The sequence below is a fragment of the Euphorbia lathyris genome, chromosome 4 (assembly GCF_963576675.1).
Source record: "Euphorbia lathyris chromosome 4, ddEupLath1.1, whole genome shotgun sequence".
NCBI classification, from domain to species: domain Eukaryota; kingdom Viridiplantae; phylum Streptophyta; class Magnoliopsida; order Malpighiales; family Euphorbiaceae; genus Euphorbia; species Euphorbia lathyris.
In genome coordinates this window covers 11,606,442-11,624,686 of record NC_088913.1, presented here as the reverse complement: position 1 = coordinate 11,624,686, position 18,245 = coordinate 11,606,442, and the positions used below count along the sequence as shown (strand labels likewise).

Genomic DNA, 18,245 nt, shown 5'->3' with positions numbered 1-18,245 from the left:
ATCCACAATTATATCAATTTTTAATTTTAAATTATATCAAACAAATAAAATCATTATTTCTAATTTATTTTAAGTATCGGAGTTTATAAATTAGGATTAGAGATATATTGCGTAGAGTTTTGGATTTATGAATTGGAATTTAAAAGTTTTAAATTAAGATATAAAAACATACTTTATTTGTTATAGATGGAAAATAATAACATATTCAGAATTAAGTTTTATAATCTGATTGAATTCTAATTTTTATGGTTAATCATGATATTCATGTAGGAAGCAAAAAAAACTGATCGAACATATCCCAACCCAATCACTAAACTAGTCTTTTTAATGCATACTTAAATCTTTAAACCTGACACGTTTTGACTATTGGCACTTTAAACTTTTAAATAATATATCACATACTTATAGTTGATTTTAAAAACATATCACACACAAGTACTTAATTTTAAAAACCTATCATATATATATATAAATATATATATATATATATATATATATATATAGTTGGTTCATTCGGATTTACTTCATATAAAATTATTGATCTGTCATCTTTGACAGATCATCAAGTGGCATACAGAATGAATTCAGACTTTTTTTTATAAGGCACGCACATGCCATCTTATCCGTTAAAGATAACGGATCAACGATTTTGTGAGCATGAGATCCGAATGAGCCAATTACAGAAGTGTGATAGGTTTTTAAAGTCAACTATAAGTATGTAATATGTTTTCAAACCAATTATACTATGTGATGGGTTATTTTAAAAGTTTACAAAACGTATCAAGTTTAAAGATATATATTTATAACGGCTTGAAACGAGGTATCAAAATACAACATCCTTTCTTATTTATTACAACTATAATCAAAATACAAAAATTAATTAGTGCTTCCCATACTTAGTCTTATATTCAGTCCACAACTTATCAGCAGGTTTTCCAAGCAACTCATCAAAGAAAGTAACACTATAAGTATCTCTCTACTTCTTGTTAATTTCAGCCACAAATCCATTTCTAAGATCATTACAATACTCGAAAAATCTAGCTGTAACACCATAACCTTCATCCCACTTTGTCCCATCTCCGGGCTGAGCCCAACCGGCCGGTACATAATTAGCTTTCGGGCGAACAAAATCAGCAATTCCGTCAATTAATTCCGTCGGAGCTTCTGTACCAGCTGAACCATCAAATTGCCAAACATGTGTCATTTCATGGTAAACAACTCCATTGAAATCCCTCTTCCTGTTGTCTCCTTGAATCTTCTCGATGAAATTATCGCCGACGATTATCTCATCGTTACTGACTGCTGCAACGTAGTTCTCGTTGCGGTCGTCGAGAAATAGAGAAACGTCGTCGACGGTGTTCTTTCGTTCGGCGTCGGAGTTTTGGTGGAAAAGTCTCCACATGAAGTCGGTTGCTGATGACATTGTTTGTTTGGTGTATTCTTCTCCGAGTTGATTGTTGAATGCAATGCCGCCGGGGGTTGTAGCTGCCCTGTTTGTGACATTTATGGTTGCGAGTAAACAGAAAATATATATATATATATATATATATATATATATATATATATAGACTTAATACATCATTTGTTTCTTAAACTTATCCAAAAAATTTGATTCGCTCTCCAAACTTTCAAAGTATCCTGATAACCCTTCAATTTGTATAAAGTGTTCAGTTAGCCTCCTGAACTTGCGCAAAATATAATCAATTAATTACTCTGTTGCAAAAAAAAGTAAGTTAAATACGGAAGATGTATTGCACGAGCCTTAAAAAAAAGTAAAACGGCAAAGATCGGGGTATACGGTTCTAATATTAAAGAAGACTAGTTTTATAATTGAACAAGTAATAACTTCCTTTTTAATCCATTTTTAATTATGTAATAACATTTTAAGATTCGTGAAATACATCTTCTGCATTTAACTTACTTTTTTACAACCGAATGATTAATTGATTAACTGAACATTTTATGTAGGGCTGTAAATGAACAGAGCCGCTCATGAGCAGCTCGATGATCGGCTCGATAAAAGCTCGGTTCGACTCGGCTCGATTTGTAAACGAGTCGCTTGTGAACACGATTTACTGGCTCGGTTCGTAAACGAGCCAAGCTTGAACAGACTAAAGCTTGGCTCGAAAGCTCGCGAGCAGGCTCGATTATAACATTTATGAACAAATTTTAGTTTTGTAGAAAACTATATAGTTTTGTGTTAGTTCACAAATATCTAAACTTAATATTATTTCATTTGCTACTAGATGAGTTCGTTCACGAACATAATAAATGAGTAATAGACGAACTATTTGTAAGCATCTTGTTTATTTATTCACGAACTTTGCTTGTGAGCTTGTTTATGTACACAATTAAAGAGTTATTTGCGAGCAAACTTCACAAATATAATTAACAATTTACTCACAAACAATTCATGGCTAGATAATTTTCTTAATGAACCAAGTCCAAAAGAGGATTTTGGGCTCGAAACAAGCTCGAAGCTCGGCTCAAGCTCGTTGAGTAAGCCAAAGCTCGGCTCGGGCTCGACTCGTTAATTTTATAACAAGCTCGGCTCAGGCTCGAGCTCGTTAATTTTATAGCAAACCGAGCTTGAACAGGCCAAAGCTCGGTTCGGCTCGGCTCGATTACAGCCCTAATTTTATGCAAGTTGAGAGGGTCATTGGGATACTTTGAAAGTTCAGGAGGGCAATCAAGCTTTTTGGACAAATTCAGAGAGGGCAAATGGTGTATTAAGCCTAAAAACAAAGAACATGGTATTTTTTTCAAGAAAAAATATATTTTATTTTGTACGAATTGGAGAAAAAAGTTTAAATATTTCACCAAATTTTAAAATATTAATTTTCGATTCTATTATTAAATTATAAAAAATATGAAATCGTTTTTTAGAATCATCTTACGTGCAATTGGTGCAGAATAAGGAACAAAATATATATGTTTTGACCCAACTTGCCAACATTGGAGGTAAAATTGCGCGTGGCTGCCAACGTTAGAGGTAAAATTGCACCATTTTAGACGTTAAGAATAAAATTGCTCCTATATATAAATGTTAAGGGTAATTTTACACCTTATCTCATATTTATAAGAGTAAATAGAAGTTTATGATAACACATAGCAAAACAAACATGGTAATGTAATGATAATTACATTACATCAATTGTAAAATTTTACTAACGAAACATGTAATGGTTATTCCATTCCATTATATTACAACATTGAGTACATTATAATTTTGATTATATTACATTGTATTACAACGTACCAAACGGACTTTAAGGGTCCGTTTGGTATGACGTAATGCAATGTAATGTAATCAAACTTGTAATGTAATGAATTAGAGATTTCATTACCATATTTGATAGACAAACTGAAAAAAAAATATGAAATTTAATTACCGTTATAATACTTATATTTGCTTAGTTAAAAGGGATAAGGTACCAAAATAGGCTTAAGGTTTTTGAGAAAGTACCAATTTAGGCTTCACGTTCAAAATAACATCAATATAGGCTTAACGTTTACAACATAACATCAACCTTAGGCTTAACGTTTACAACATAGCATCAATTTAGAAATTACTAGCAAAACGTGACACGTCATCTGTTAAATTTGCTAACTCAGCGCCACATCACATAAGGTACCAAAATAAGCCTAAGGTTTGTAGAAAGTCTCAATTTAAGCTTCACGTACAAAATATGACCAATATAGGCTTAACGTTTACAAAATAATTCGAATTTAAGCTTACCGTTTACAAAATATATCCAATTTAAGATAAACGTCACAATTAATCATATTATATTTTTTCTCTATTATTTATATGTTATCTTTTTTATTTAGTTCTATTTTATTATTTAATATAATATAATTAATTATTATTCTTACCCATTAAGATCTTATATTTGTTTTTCATCCATGACTCCTAAATTCCACGAGCTCATGTAATATATATGCAAACTAAAAGTAATTGAATATCCACAAAATTTCGAACACTAGTTAAAATGATATTGATATAGGACCATATTGACATACAAAATATCAATTGTCAACGGACAACTGATCTAAAATGTATCTAAAATGTTATCATACAGCCACACAAAATCCAAAGTGCCTAATATCAGTTCCTTAATTTGTACCATGCTAGAAAAATAAAAATATCTTTTTGACACATCTTAAATTGAATATATTTTGTAAACGTTAAGTTTAAATTCGTATTATTTTATAAACGTTAAACCTATATTGGTGCTATTTAGTACGTGAAGCCTAAATTGATACTTTCTACAAACTTTAGGCATATTTTGGTACCTTATGTGATGTGGCGCTGAGTTGGCAGACTTAACGGATGACATGTCACGTTCTGTTAGTAATTCCTAAATTGATGCTATGTTGTAAACGTTAAGCCTAAATTGATGTTATGTTATAAACATTAAAGATATATTGGTGCTATTTTAAACGTGGAGCTTAAATTGGTACTTCCCCAAAAACCTTAGGCCTATTTTGGTACCTTATCCAAAAAATAAATAAATAACACGAAAATTAATAAAAAAAAGAAAAAAATGAGAAAATATAAAAAAAACGATAAAAAATGTTGAAAATGAAAACTGAAAAAAAAACAAGAAAAATATAAAGGCTGTCTTCCTCTTTTGCCGCTGGCTAGTTGAGGAAGAAGAATGAAGCTTCAACCATTCTTGTTTTTCTGTTTTTCTTTTCCATAGTTGTTTTTTCTTTTATTTGTGTCAGTTTTTAGTTGGATCTTATATATTTTATCGGATCTCTGGATCCGTTTGAACTGCGTCTATCTTTGTTTTTGTATCCTTTTAGCAATGACAGAAACGGTAGATTTTATCCATAGATTATTGGATCTATGTGGTTGTAAAAGAAATAACTATGATCCGAAGGTTCAGAATGGTTCAAATGTTGAAGATTGGTATACAGTTGCTTTCAGGTGAATTTTGGAAATACGATCAATATATTCAACCGTTGCTTATGTTTGATGTGCCTTTAATATTTTTTTATTTTATTTTAATAGTCACTTTCTTGTCCCGGTGGACCATGTATTAGACTTAGCCTATATGTATGTGAGGTTTTATTCCTTACTGGTTTCATGTTGTACTTGCAATTTTACTACTTAATGAAATATTAACATTACTATAAAAAAATATATTTATAAAGAAAAACAATCATATTATTGTCGAGATTGCAACAGTATATGATACTTGTAATCGGAAAACACAAGTTCGGAGAAAAATTTCAAATAACGACATATATATTAAAGTTTATAATGTATTTTATTCCTTATCAAAACCTAATTGTTTAGCTAAAGACTCAAATATCTAATTTTTTTTTTGTGTGTCATTTTGTATAGGTTAAATTTTATTTGAGTCGTGAATTGTGATAAAAATTAATAATAACCAATGAAATATATATTAAATATATATAGTAATTAAAAATAATTAAGACTGCTCGCGAGGTTTCGAGCCAAACCCGAGAAAGCTCGGACTCATCTCATTAGTGGTTGAGCCGATCCCGAGTTCGAGTCGAGCCGAACTTTGATCGAGTTTTCACCGAGCCGAGCTCGAATAATTATTCAGCCCTACCCATTCCTGTATCCGCCCCTCTGATTGTCGTGTACGCCATTGACCATGTCAATTGCTTGTTAATTGGGGTATAAGTCTAGTCTTTCTATTTACTATGGCAAAAACAGAAACATTCAAGTGACAGATAGTGATATTATGAATTTATGGGTTTGGAAAAGTTCAAACAGAATGAACTTTCTCCGCTCTTTCTTTCCATCTCTATATAAACAAAGACATGACCATAAGAAATTACCACAAAACACAACACCACCATGGCTCGTATCTTCTTCACTTTCCTCTGTTTCCTCACAACCATAAACGCCATCCAAGCAGTAGTAGTCGAATACAAAGTCACAAACAGGGCAGCAACAACCCCCGGCGGCATCGCATTCACCAATCAACTCGGAGAAGAATACACCAAACAAACAATGTCATCCGCAACCGACTTCATCTGGAGACTCTTCCACCAAAACTCCGACGCCGAACGAAAAAACACCGTCGACGACGTCTCCCTATTCCTCGACGACCGCGACGAGACCTACGTTGCAGCAGTGAGTAACGACGAGATAATCGTCGGCGATAACTTCATCGAGAATATTCAAGGAGAAAACATGAAGAGGGATTTCAATGGAGTTGTTTACCATGAAATGACACATGTTTGGCAATTTGATGGTTCAGCTGGTACAAAAGCTCCGATGGGATTAATTGACGGAATTGCTGATTTTGTTCGTCTGAAAGCTAATTTTGTACCGGACGGTTGGACTCAGCCGGGAGATGGGACACGGTGGGATGAGAGTTACGGTGTTACGGCTAGGTTTTTGGAGTATTGTAATGATCTTAGAAATGGATTTGTGGCTGAAATTAACAAGAAGTTGAGAGATACTTATAGTGTTACTTTCTTTGATGAGTTGCTTGGAAAGCCTGTTGATCAGTTGTGGACTGAATATAAGGCTAAGTATGGGAAGAACTAATTTAATTAAATTAAGTATTGTGTTTTGATTATATAGTAGTAAGAAATAAGAAAGGATGTTGTATTAATTATATTTTCTAATTAGCTATGATAATAAATTAATAATCTTATGTTTGTTTCCATTTTAATTAATTAGATCTTTCACATTTAACTTATTTTTTTTTACAATCAAATGATTAATTGATTACCTTTTATATAAGTTTAAAGGGCTAACTGAACATTTTATGCAAGTCGAAATGATTTTTTTGGACACTTTAAAAGTTAATCAAGCTTTTTGGAACAAATTCAAATGGTGTATTAAGGTCCTGTTTTTGTTAGCTGATAGCTGATTACATTAATTGTTAGCCGATTATCTTTTTTTAATTAGCTGATTTGAGTAGCCGATTGTGTAAATTTGTTTGGGTAAATTACATCCATGGTCACTGAACTATACACATTTTCACATTGTGGCCACTGAACTTCAATTCTTCCCGGTATGACAATTGAATTTTACACTTTGTTACACTAATTGTCACTATGATTGTTGACCAGCTTTTTGCAACCGTTGACTCATCTTTTAACCGGTTATCTCTCTCCTTTCACCATTTTAAAACCTAAAATTACCATTTTACTCTTCTTTTCTCCCTCATTTCTCTTTCTCTATTTCTTTCTCTCCCATCTCTATGCCAGATAGACACTATGGTTACTTTTGTTTTTAACAAAGTAACTATTACTTTGATTTTTCCTACTATTGGATGATGACTTTGTGTTTTTTCCACCATTAGATTAATTTTATATATGATCACCCAATAGTAAAAAAATAAAGTAATAGTTACTTTGTCAAAAACAAAGTAACCATAACTTATACTCTTTGTGCCATTAACGGAGGAGATAGGAATGTTGAATAGCTTGAAATCTATGGATTTGTCTAATAACACGAGTGTTCTCTCTCCTCTCTTTCTCCGCCTAAAAAATGACGCTTCAATTTCTCTAAATCAATGATAAAGTATTTATTTGGGATTAGAACATAGTAAATAAAGGTAAAAAATACCTTTTAAAAAAATGGAGTAATAAATTAATTAAAATCAGTTTTTTAAAATTAACTTAAAAGAAAAACAGAGCTAAGTCTTTAAGATATCATATCCTACCTTTTTCGATATGAAATAATTTTATATACAGAACTATCTTTTTATCAAGTGAACTGCTATTTACTGCCCCTAAATTGCTTATCACCACCCCCTTTTGATATTTTTGCCATTCTCATGATTTCAACTCAAAATATACAAACCTCTCAAATCCTCTCAAACTTTTTTTGGATTTTCAAAAACCCGACCTAAAACGTCATGACACCAAAATACGGGATGGAAAAAGGCTTAATGGGCAATTGATTACCTATGATAATAAATTAATAATTTTATGTTTGTTTCCGTTGTAATTTACATCTTCCACGTCTAATTTACTTTTTTTTAATAGAGTGATCAATTGATTACATTTTATGCAAGTTTAAACGACTAACTGAACATTTTATATAAGTTGAAAGGGTTTTTCGGACACTTTAAAAGTTAATAAAGCTTTTTTGAACAAATTCAAATGATGTATTAAGGCTTTGTTTCGCAAATAGCTGTTAGCTGATTACATTAATTCTAAACTTGTTTGGTGAAATTTAGCTAATTGCTAATAGCTGTTTGTGTAAAATAACAATTAAGGACATTGAACATGTTAGGTAAAAAGCTTTCTGAGGGTAAAATTAGAGGTTTGAGCCTTTTTAGATGTTTTGACTAGTCAAACTTTTAATAGTAGTGTTTGGTGAGGAGAGATTTGAGTTTGGATTCAAAAAGCTAATTTGATGAGCTTTTTCCATTAGTTTATTGTTCCATCCATTTTGAATGTCATTTTACCCCTAATTATTAACTTTCAACCCTAATTATTACCTTTTAACCTCAAATAAATGTTTTATCATGTCTTTATTTGTCATTTACCCAAACTAGCTAGTCAAAACAGCTAACAAAAAAGGCTTAATGCTCCCCCAACCCTCTTAATTTGTCTAAATTGGTCATTTTACCCCCCAACTCATCGAATGTCCTATTTACTCTCTTAACTCCATAAAAGTGATATTTCTCACTCCCTCAACTTTTCCATTTACCCTCCCAACTCATAGAATGTCTCATTTACCTCATTAACTCCACAAAAGTACTATTTCTCATCCCTTACAATTCGTTATTGATGCCTAAATTGATACCATTTTTTAAATGTTAACATATATTGGTGCTATTTTGTACATGGAACCTAAATTGATACTTCCCCAAAAAGCATAGACATATTTTGATACTTTATCCCTACATAATAATGTTTTTAACTTGTTTATATTAATGTTCTTGTTATTTGTATCTTTTATTCATTCATTCTCTTTTCAATTTTTTGGCTAGTTACATTTTGATTATCTTTTTTTTTGGTAGAAAAGGAAAAGAAAAACGAACAACAACAAACTACCCAGGAATTAGCCTAGGGAAGCTAACCCCAATCCTATCTTCTAAGAGAAGAGGAGAGATGAAACTAGGGAAAACATGAAGGGTAGTAATGCCTAACGTCCCTTCATGGCCCGCCGCCGCCAAGCGATCAGCAACACGATTCTGCTCTCTAAAAATGTGTCTGAACTCTACGAACTCAAAGGAGGAGCAAAGCCTTTTAATAGCTTTGATGAGGTTGCGACTGTTAAGACCCATAGAATGATTCTCAGAAATCATTTTGATTGCTTCCAAATTATCAGACTCCACAGAGAGCCTCTTAACACCCAGCCTTTTAGCAAGATTGATTCCAGTAAGAATAGCTCAGAGCTCCACAGAAAAGGAAGAACCCAACCCTAAATTCTGGGAGAACCCAGAAAGCCAGGCGCCCCCTGCATCTCTAAGCACACTTTGATTATCTAATCATTGTAATACGATATTATTGTAATAAACACATGAATGATCAATATAATTATTAAATTAAAACAAAATAAAAAAAGTGATATTAAAAAGATATATTTTCAAACTTATTTGAATAAGTTCTATTAATTTTGAACTATAAAAGGGTAAGAAATACCACTTTTATGGAGTTAAGGGGGTAAATAGGACATTCGATGAGTTGTGGAGGGGTAAAATAACCAGAATGGACAGGTTAAGGGGGTGGGAAATGCCATTTTTATAGAGTTAAAGGGTTAAATAGGACATTCAATGAGTTAAAGGGGTACAATGACCAATTTGAACAAGTTAAGGAGGCTGAAAGAGCATTAGGCCAACAAAAAAAGCAATAATCTATTTAAAAAAACTTGTTTTTCAAAATTAGTTTTTTCGATCCAATCAACTATTTCAAATCCTCTATTTACTAAACACCACTATTAGAAATTTGACTAGTTAAAACCTCTAAAACAATTCAAACCTATAATTTTACTCCAAAAATATGTTTACCAAACATGACCATATCCTACCTTTTTCTTTTATATACTGAACTATCATTTTTTAGTGTCTTCTATGCTTATTTTATTTTTAATTAAGTAAGATTTATTTTGTTTTCCCTACCATGAATGGACTTATTTTATTAAAGTTTATCACCATCTAATATTGGAAAAAACAAAAGTAAGTATAGCTTAACATTTTTTTTTTATCAATAGCTTACAGTGATTTATTCAAAAGAAATTAAAATTGATTGCTAGAGGTTCAATTTACCCGTAATTTAATATTGTAAGCCAAGTTGAGGAAAAAAATTTAAGTTTTTGTCCCTTATAATTTTCTTGGGTTTCCCCCCATCAGATGTGGAAGCTCGCACTCAACCCTCCGGCTCTCTCTCTACTGCCACGTTCCTCCGATCACCGTGAGAATATCAGCTCGTCGGAATTGGGATCACCACTTCAGCTTTACTGGCCGTTACTTTCGATAGTAATTTGAAAATGATGCTCTCCGACTCTCCCTTGGTTTGCTTGAGCTATTGAAGAAGTTGAGCTCTTCCCCGGTAACTCTCTCTCCTTCTCTCTATTATCTAAATAATGAAAGAATCTTTACTTGTTTATCTAGTCATGAAGTTGAGTTTTTAAATCCTTCTTTAGTAGTTTCATTCATTCAGATTTATATCTGATTATTTATCGCTTTGAATTTCTCATTTTGGTTATCTGAAACTTGGAGAAAAATGTGGCCAAGCTGTTTGATAAAATGCGTCAATGAATATGTACTTTGTTCCTTGAATTGGATATTTCATGTGCTGTATTTTATTTTAAGTCTAATTAATTTTAGGTTGATTATCAGTAACTTGTGAACAATTCTTATGTTGTCTATGTCTCAAATAGCTCTATCCAAGTTCAAGTTTATATTCTATATTAGGTAGCTTTGTGATGTGTAGTAAATGAGAGATTTGATGTTTGAGAAGAGTTACGAAACCAGTTCATATGTATTCCCTTATTGGAATATGAACCTTAGACAAGAAAGAATCCAAATCACTAAACCAGGGAACCCAATTTTTAAAGGATAATAGATTGCGCGAAGTGGAAGAGTGCTATGGGTTTCCTTTGTGACCCCGGTATGCCTAATAGATTGAAGGGAACTATCGCACGGCAATCAGACCAACATTGTTATATGGTACGGAGTGCTGGGCAGTGAAACACTGTTATATTGAAGGGAACTATCCTGGTTCGGCCTCTCCGCCTACGTCCAGTGCCCGGAATTCCTTCCGAGCTTTTCAGAATCCTCTACTGAGCTCTTTAAAGGTAGAGCACAAATCTTTTACAATAGAAAGCTGAGTATACAAGAGTAACTTCCTCTATTCCTCTACTCACTCCTATTTCTACCGCTGAGTACTATGACCGAGTACTCAGCTTCTCCTTTCTATACTTCTAGAAATGATAAGTGTTTGTTTGTCCTAAACAACAATTGCTAAGACACTTTAGATGAACGAGATCACTCTAGACTTTTACACAGGATTGAAATTGGTGTAAGATTTGCTTTGCATTTCTCACAGAACTTCGAATAACAATTTGGTCAACGTTTCGACTTAATTGAAGATCTGCATCGAATAAAGCGTTTGAGTGACCTATTTATAGTGACACTTGATGCACCGGTAATTTCGAATTTCGAAATAACCGTTGGAGGGAAACGGCTTACTGTCGCTTTCACTCAGTACGTGCTCAGCGTCCTCGGCCAATCAAATTCTTGTATCTTCTGTCTTCGGCAGTGCTCAGCAGCTTTCCGTCAGACAAGACAGAATGTCTCCACATTTATGGTAAAGTCTTCCAGACAGCTTTCTGCGTCTTCTGAACTTTACCCAAAGTAGAAATACTTTGTCTTCAAGTTTATTCAGGTCAGCCGCTGACCTGACTTTCTTGTCGCTCAACTCAGCAGCTTCGTTTTGAAGCTTTTGGTCGAAGGCTTCTCGATCCTTCTCATTGCTGGGCTTGCGTTTTACTCAGTACAGACTGCGTTTTGATCTGCTTGAGCCGTGAGACTTTTATCCGTTGACTTGGTCTTGACTTTCTCTTGTGGGCCTTACAACTTAATGTCTTATAAATTAAATAACTCATCATAGAACAAACACATTAGTATAAATAAACCAAAGCATTTAAATTTAATGTGTTAGAATATTTTTATCATGGAGATTTAATTCTTGTTAAATAATTTTGTCAAATCAAAATCATGTGAAAAGGTGTTTCAACAAGGATCGGGTGAGTAATGAAATAATTAGGACAAAAGTAAGGGGTTACATCTATTGAGAATAAAATGAGAGAAAACCGACTAAGGTGGTTTGGCCATGTAAGACGAAGAGCGCTTGATGCGCCGGTTAGGAGGACTGAAGAGTGGATGTAGTGGTGAGGGGTAGAGGAAGACCTAAGCAAATTTGGAGGGGGTGATCGAGAGTGATATGAGTTTAGTGGGGATTGAGGAAAATATGGCAATGGATAGGTCAGAGTGGAGAGAGAGAATTTGTGTCGCGGACACGACTTGATTTCACGGTTTTATATGATGGTTCATGTTAACCGACCCCGAATCATTTCGGGACTAAAGCTTTGTTGTTGTTGTTATAGCTCTTAATCCGATTAAATTTTGTTTAGCAGGATAATTATTCCAAGTGAGCGTTGAATAGTCTCTTTGCATAGAGCTGCATTAGTGAATGATGTCTCCTTTTGCATAATGCAGACACTACTAGGACACATTAGTGAACCAATTGTGTAAGTTTAATTTCACAACATTGAGCTCTTTAGTACTGTTTGTTTGAAAGATACTTTATCTACAATCAATGAAAACAAGTGAAAAGTACAGAAATAAACCATGTATTTTGAGTCATTTTTAAACCTAAACTACATGGTTTAAAAAGAGGTACCATTTGATAAGTTCTGTTAGCAAAGACAGTTTGAATGGCAAGCGATGTGAATTTTTGATGATGTGGCAAATAAAGGCACATGGTTTGGAGGAATATTTGTCCTCCTTCTTTCACTTCTCCCCAACTCCATCTGCAATTTCCATATGTTTTGAGAGATTTGAAGATTTTATTTTAAGAAAAAGCTGAGGTAGCACTAAAGATAAAACGTTGCACGAATTGAAGCAGGGAGATACAGAGATGGGCAGAGACGTTGGGACCGGAGGTAGATGAAGAGATGAATCACTGTTGATTTGAATGGTTAATGCGATGTTTGGATTTGTAAAGTATGTAGAATTTGAGAAAATCCGATCTTCAAATCTCTCAAATATATGGAAGGCGCAGATGGAGTGGGGGAAAAGGAGAAGACAAAAGAGAGAGGAAGGAGGAGGACCAAAATACCTCTCCAGGCTATGTGCCTTTATTTGCCACGTCATAACAAATTCATGCCATTTGACATTTAGACTGCTTTTGCTAACGGAATGTCTTTTTGTAAATTTTTAAACCACATAGTTTATCTTTGAAAATGGACCAAACCATTTTGTACCCTTCCCTAGAAACAATAATTATATATGTAAACATCGTATTACAATAGAAACAGGTATTAAGGAGGTCAGAAGTTGGATGTAGACAACTATGAATGAATTAAATAATATTAAACACCTTAAGCAGCCTACTTGTTTTAATCTGTTCTATATTATCCGTAACTAAACCTTGCCTTAAAATTTGAGGGCTTGAGGCAGTACAAAAAAGTCCTTGTTATACCAGATTTTCCTATTTCTTTAATGTTTCATGTTCTTCAGTTTCTTTTAATCGTTTTTTCAGGTCTCATGCTGCTCTTTCTGTTGTGCCCTGTGCAACTTTTACTGGACTTGGCTCTATTGTCTTGGTTTTCCTATGGTGAGGAGTTGCAAATCCAGACTGAATTCTTACAGTATGCTCTTCTACCTTGATGAGGAGTCATTACCTGTTTCGTGCTTTTGCATATAGGTCACATATTGTTTCTCTTATGTGAAACTGTATGATATGATAGTTTTTAATCAATGTATTCATTTCCATTTATGTGCCAAAAATGCTGACTTAGGCAAATTCAGTGTTCAGGAATAGTGCAATAACTTTTGGTTTTTACACAGGCTTGCTTGAGCTTTGAATTTTTTGTGCAACTCATACAAAATACAGTATGTATTTTAATTTTTTTAAAAAAAATTCACGTGTAATCATATATTTATGATATGTTACTAATGAGTGATAAAATGACGCACATATATGAAGTGTATATGACAAGATTCATGACCGAGAAGACAATTTGATGAATAATTTCATCAATTGACCTATCTTGTCAACGTTAGGGATAAAATTGCTGTTGACTGTCAACGTTAAAAATAAAATTACACAATTTTAAACGTTAGAGGTAAAATTACTCCTAGATGTAAATGTCAGAGGGATTTTTACACCTTATCCCTTGTATAAATATATAAAATTAATTACCTTATATGTTAGTGACGACTTCATGTAATGTGGTAATTCCCTTAGGTTCCAGTGGCGTGTTGAAATACAACACCAACTTATCAGATATTTCAATGTTTATTTTAATTAGTTTACTGAGTCATTAGCTTTTACTAAGTCTCTAGTTGTTCTATTTTATAGGAGTCTGTTTTTATTATTTAGGGTTTTGGTTGTAAACCAACGTTTCTTTCTGTTTCTATTATTTAGGGTTGAGCCAACGTTTCTTTCTTTTGTAAGCCTATTTAAATGGAATTGCTTTGCTGAAATAATAACAAAAAATTCAGTTCAATTATCAAGTCTCAATTTCAACAAATTGATATCAGAGCCTGGTTTTTTTTTTAGTGCTTTTCCTTCTTATCAAAATGAGCGATCTTCATGTTGTTGGTGGAATAAAAAAGCTCAACAATCAAAACTACAATACTTGGTCTACATGTATGATGTCTTACTTGCAGGGCCAAGACCTGTGGGAGGTTGTTAATGGAAGCGAAGTTTCACAACCCTTGGTGGAGGATACAAACTCTACTCTGCGTAAGTGGAAGATTAAAGCGGGCAAGGCGATGTTCGCTTTAAAAACTACAGTTGAAGAAGATGTGCTAGAGCATATCCGTGATGTGAAAACTCCTCAGGAAGTTTGGGATACATTCTCTGTGTTGTTCTCTAAGAAGAATGATACAAGACTTCAATTGCTAGAGAGTGAATTGTTATCATTAGCCCAACGTGACATGTCGGTTGCTCAATACTTTCACAAAGTAAAGTCTCTTTGCCGTGAAATATCTGAGTTGGATCCAAAGGCTCCAATCGGGGAAACCAGAATGAGGAGAATAATCATTCATGGTTTGAGGTCTGACTTTAGAAGTTTTGTTGCTGCAATACAAGGATGGCAAAATCAACCATCACTTGTTGAATTTGAAAATCTGATTGCTGGTCAAGAAGCACTAGCTAAGCAGATGGGAGGAGTCTCTCTAAAAGGTGAGGAGGAAGCTCTCTACACCAATAAAAACAGTAAATACAAATGAAGTTTCAAGCAACAACACAAGTATAAAAATGCAGACAAAGTCACTCATCAAAGAGGAACAGGGAAGTATCACGGCAATGAAAGAAAGTTTGAAGGAAAGTGCTACAATTGCGGGAAGAAGGGACATGTGGCGAAAGATTGTTGGTCAAAGATAAAAGGAGTCGAGAGTAATGCAGCCACCGAGGATAATGCAACCACATCCAAAAGTGAGGAAGATTGGGAGGCAGAGGCATTTCTTGCAGCAGAAAAGGAATTTGCTTTTACAGCAACTACTTATAAACACTTCGACCATGAGAAAGATTGGATTTTTGATTCGGATTGTTCAAATCACATGACAGGTGATAAAGACAAGTTGCAGAATTTATCCGAGTACAGAGGAAACAAAGTTGTGGTTACGGCGGATAACTCAAAGCTGCCAATTGCTCACATCGGCAATACTACAGTTACCTCTCAATATAGTGCTGATAAGGTGCCGCTCCAGCATGTTTACCATGTTCCAGGTATGAAGAAAAATCTTCTATCAATTTCACAATTAACATCTTCTGGCCATTTTGTTCTGTTTGGTCCACAAGATGTGAAGGTTTATCGCAACCTTGAGATTTGTGAAGAACCCATATTGAAGGGAGAAAGGTCAGAGTCAGTTTATGTAATGGTCGCAGAAGCTGCATATGTAGATAAGACAAGGAATAACGAGACGGCTGACTTGTGGCACAAGCGGTTAAGTCACGTTAGCTATTCGAAGCTAAATGTGATAATGAAAAAGACAATGCTGAAAGGTCTTCCTCAACTTGCAGTAAACACCAACACAGTGTGTGAAGGATGCCAATATGGTAAGGCACATCAATTGCCTTACAAAGAATCCAAATTCAAAACAAAGGAGCCATTAGAGTTGATTCATTCTGATGTGTTTGGACCTATCAAGGAAGCGTCTATTGGTGGGATGAAGTACATGGTGACCTTCATTGATGATTTCTCAAGGTATGTATGGGTTTACTTCAACAACAACAACAACAACAACAACAACAACAACAACAACAACAAAGCCTTAGTCCCGAAATGATTCGGGGTCGGCTAACATGAACCATCATATAAAACCGTGAAAATCAAGTCGTGTCAGCGACACAGATTCGCTCCCTCCACTCCGTCCTATCCACTACCATATTTTCCTCAATTCCCAATAAACTCATATCACTCTCGACCACCCTCCTCCAAGTTTGCTTAGGTCTTCCCCTACCCCTCACCACTACATCCCTTTGCCACTCTTCGGTTCTCCTAACCGGCGCATCAAGCGCTCTACGTCTCACATGGCCAAACCACCTTAGTCGGTTTTCTCTCATTTTATTCTCAATAGATGTGACCCCTACTTTTGTCCTAATTATTTCATTACGCACCCGGTCCTTTCTCGTGTGACCACACATCCATCTCAACATACGCATCTCCGCCACCGACATCTTATGGATGTGGCAGTGTTTCACTGCCCAACACTCCGTACCATATAACAATGCTGGTCTAATTGCCGTCCGGTAGAATTTTCCCTTCAATCTATTAGGCATGCCGGGATCACAAAGGAAACCCGTAGCACTCTTCCACTTCGACCAACCAGCTTTAATCCTATGAGCAACATCTCCATCTACTTCTCCGTCCGTTTGGATAATAGATCCTAAATACCGGAAGCAATCCGAGGCCTGAACAACTCTCCATCTAGGGTGATTGTCCCTGCCTCCCTACTCCTACGGCCGCTAAACTTACACTCCAAATATTCTGTCTTACTTCGACTCAACTTAAAGCCTCTAGATTCTAGAGTTTGCCTCCATAGTTCCAACTTCATCTCCACTCCTTCTTTCGTCTCATCAACCAACACAATATCATCTGCAAACAGCATGCACCATGGTATACCATCTTGAAGTGAACTTGTTAGTTCATCCATAACGATGGCAAAAAGAAATGGGCTTAGTGCGGAACCTTGATGCACTCCAATCGTAATAGGAAACTCTTCAGTCTTCCCAACACTAGTACGTACACTCGTGCATACTCCCTCATACATGTCCTTTATGATGTCAATATATTTCCGTGAAATGCCTTTCCTTATCAAGGCCCACCAAAGTACTTCCCTTGGTACCTTATCATATGCTTTCTCCAAGTCAATGAAAACCATATGCAAGTCTTTCTTCTTATTTCGATAGTGCTCCATTAATTGTCTCATTAGATGGATGGCTTCCATAGTTGATCTTCCCGGCATAAAGCCAAACTGGTTTTCCGAGATCTTCACCATCCTTCTTAGCCTTTGTTCAATCACTCGCTCCCAAAGTTTCATAGTGTGACTCATTAATTTGATTCCCCGATAGTTGGCACAATCTTGGACATCGCCTTTGTTCTTATACAAAGGGATTAAGGTACTTTTCCTCCATTCTGATGGCATCTTATTGTTTCTCCAAATTTTGTTGAAGAACGTCGTCAACCATTCGATTCCTCTTTCTCTCAAACATCTCCAAATCTCAATAGGGATGCCATCAGGTCCTACTGCTTTCTTCAACTTCATCTTACTTAATGCCATTTTGACTTCACCCTTTTGAATTCTCCGCAGGCATTCATGATTTATCATATCGTGATGGATACTTATATCTCCAACATCTTGTTGGCGATCTCCATTAAATAAGTCATCAAAATAGGACCTCCATCGTTCCTTGATATCCTTATCTCCAACTAGGACTTTCTGGTCCACATCCTTCACACATTTAACTTTTCCGAGATCTCGTGTCTTCATATCTCTCATCCGAGCAATTCTATATATGTCTCTTTCCCCTTCTTTCGTATCCAATCTTGTATACAG

At 34.7% G+C, this 18,245-nt stretch overlaps 1 protein-coding gene and 1 pseudogene across 1 annotated transcript; one reads left to right on the top strand and one right to left on the bottom strand.

The window, feature by feature from the left end:
- Window positions 1–880: 880 nt before the first annotated feature.
- Window positions 881–1,504, bottom strand: LOC136227053 (uncharacterized; annotated as a pseudogene).
- A 4,307-nt stretch (window positions 1,505–5,811) lies between these two features.
- LOC136225681 (uncharacterized) lies at window positions 5,812–6,647 on the top strand. Its single transcript, XM_066013788.1, has one exon. It carries the CDS (start codon window positions 5,840–5,842, stop codon window positions 6,536–6,538), a length of 699 nt encoding a protein of 232 aa, XP_065869860.1. The 5' UTR covers window positions 5,812–5,839; the 3' UTR covers window positions 6,539–6,647.
- Window positions 6,648–18,245: the final 11,598 nt, after the last annotated feature.

Excerpts from the sequence above, each read along its gene's own strand:
- LOC136225681 (XM_066013788.1), top strand. The coding sequence starts at position 5,840 with ATGGCTCGTATCTTCTTCACTTTCCTCTGTTTCCTCACAACCATAAAC.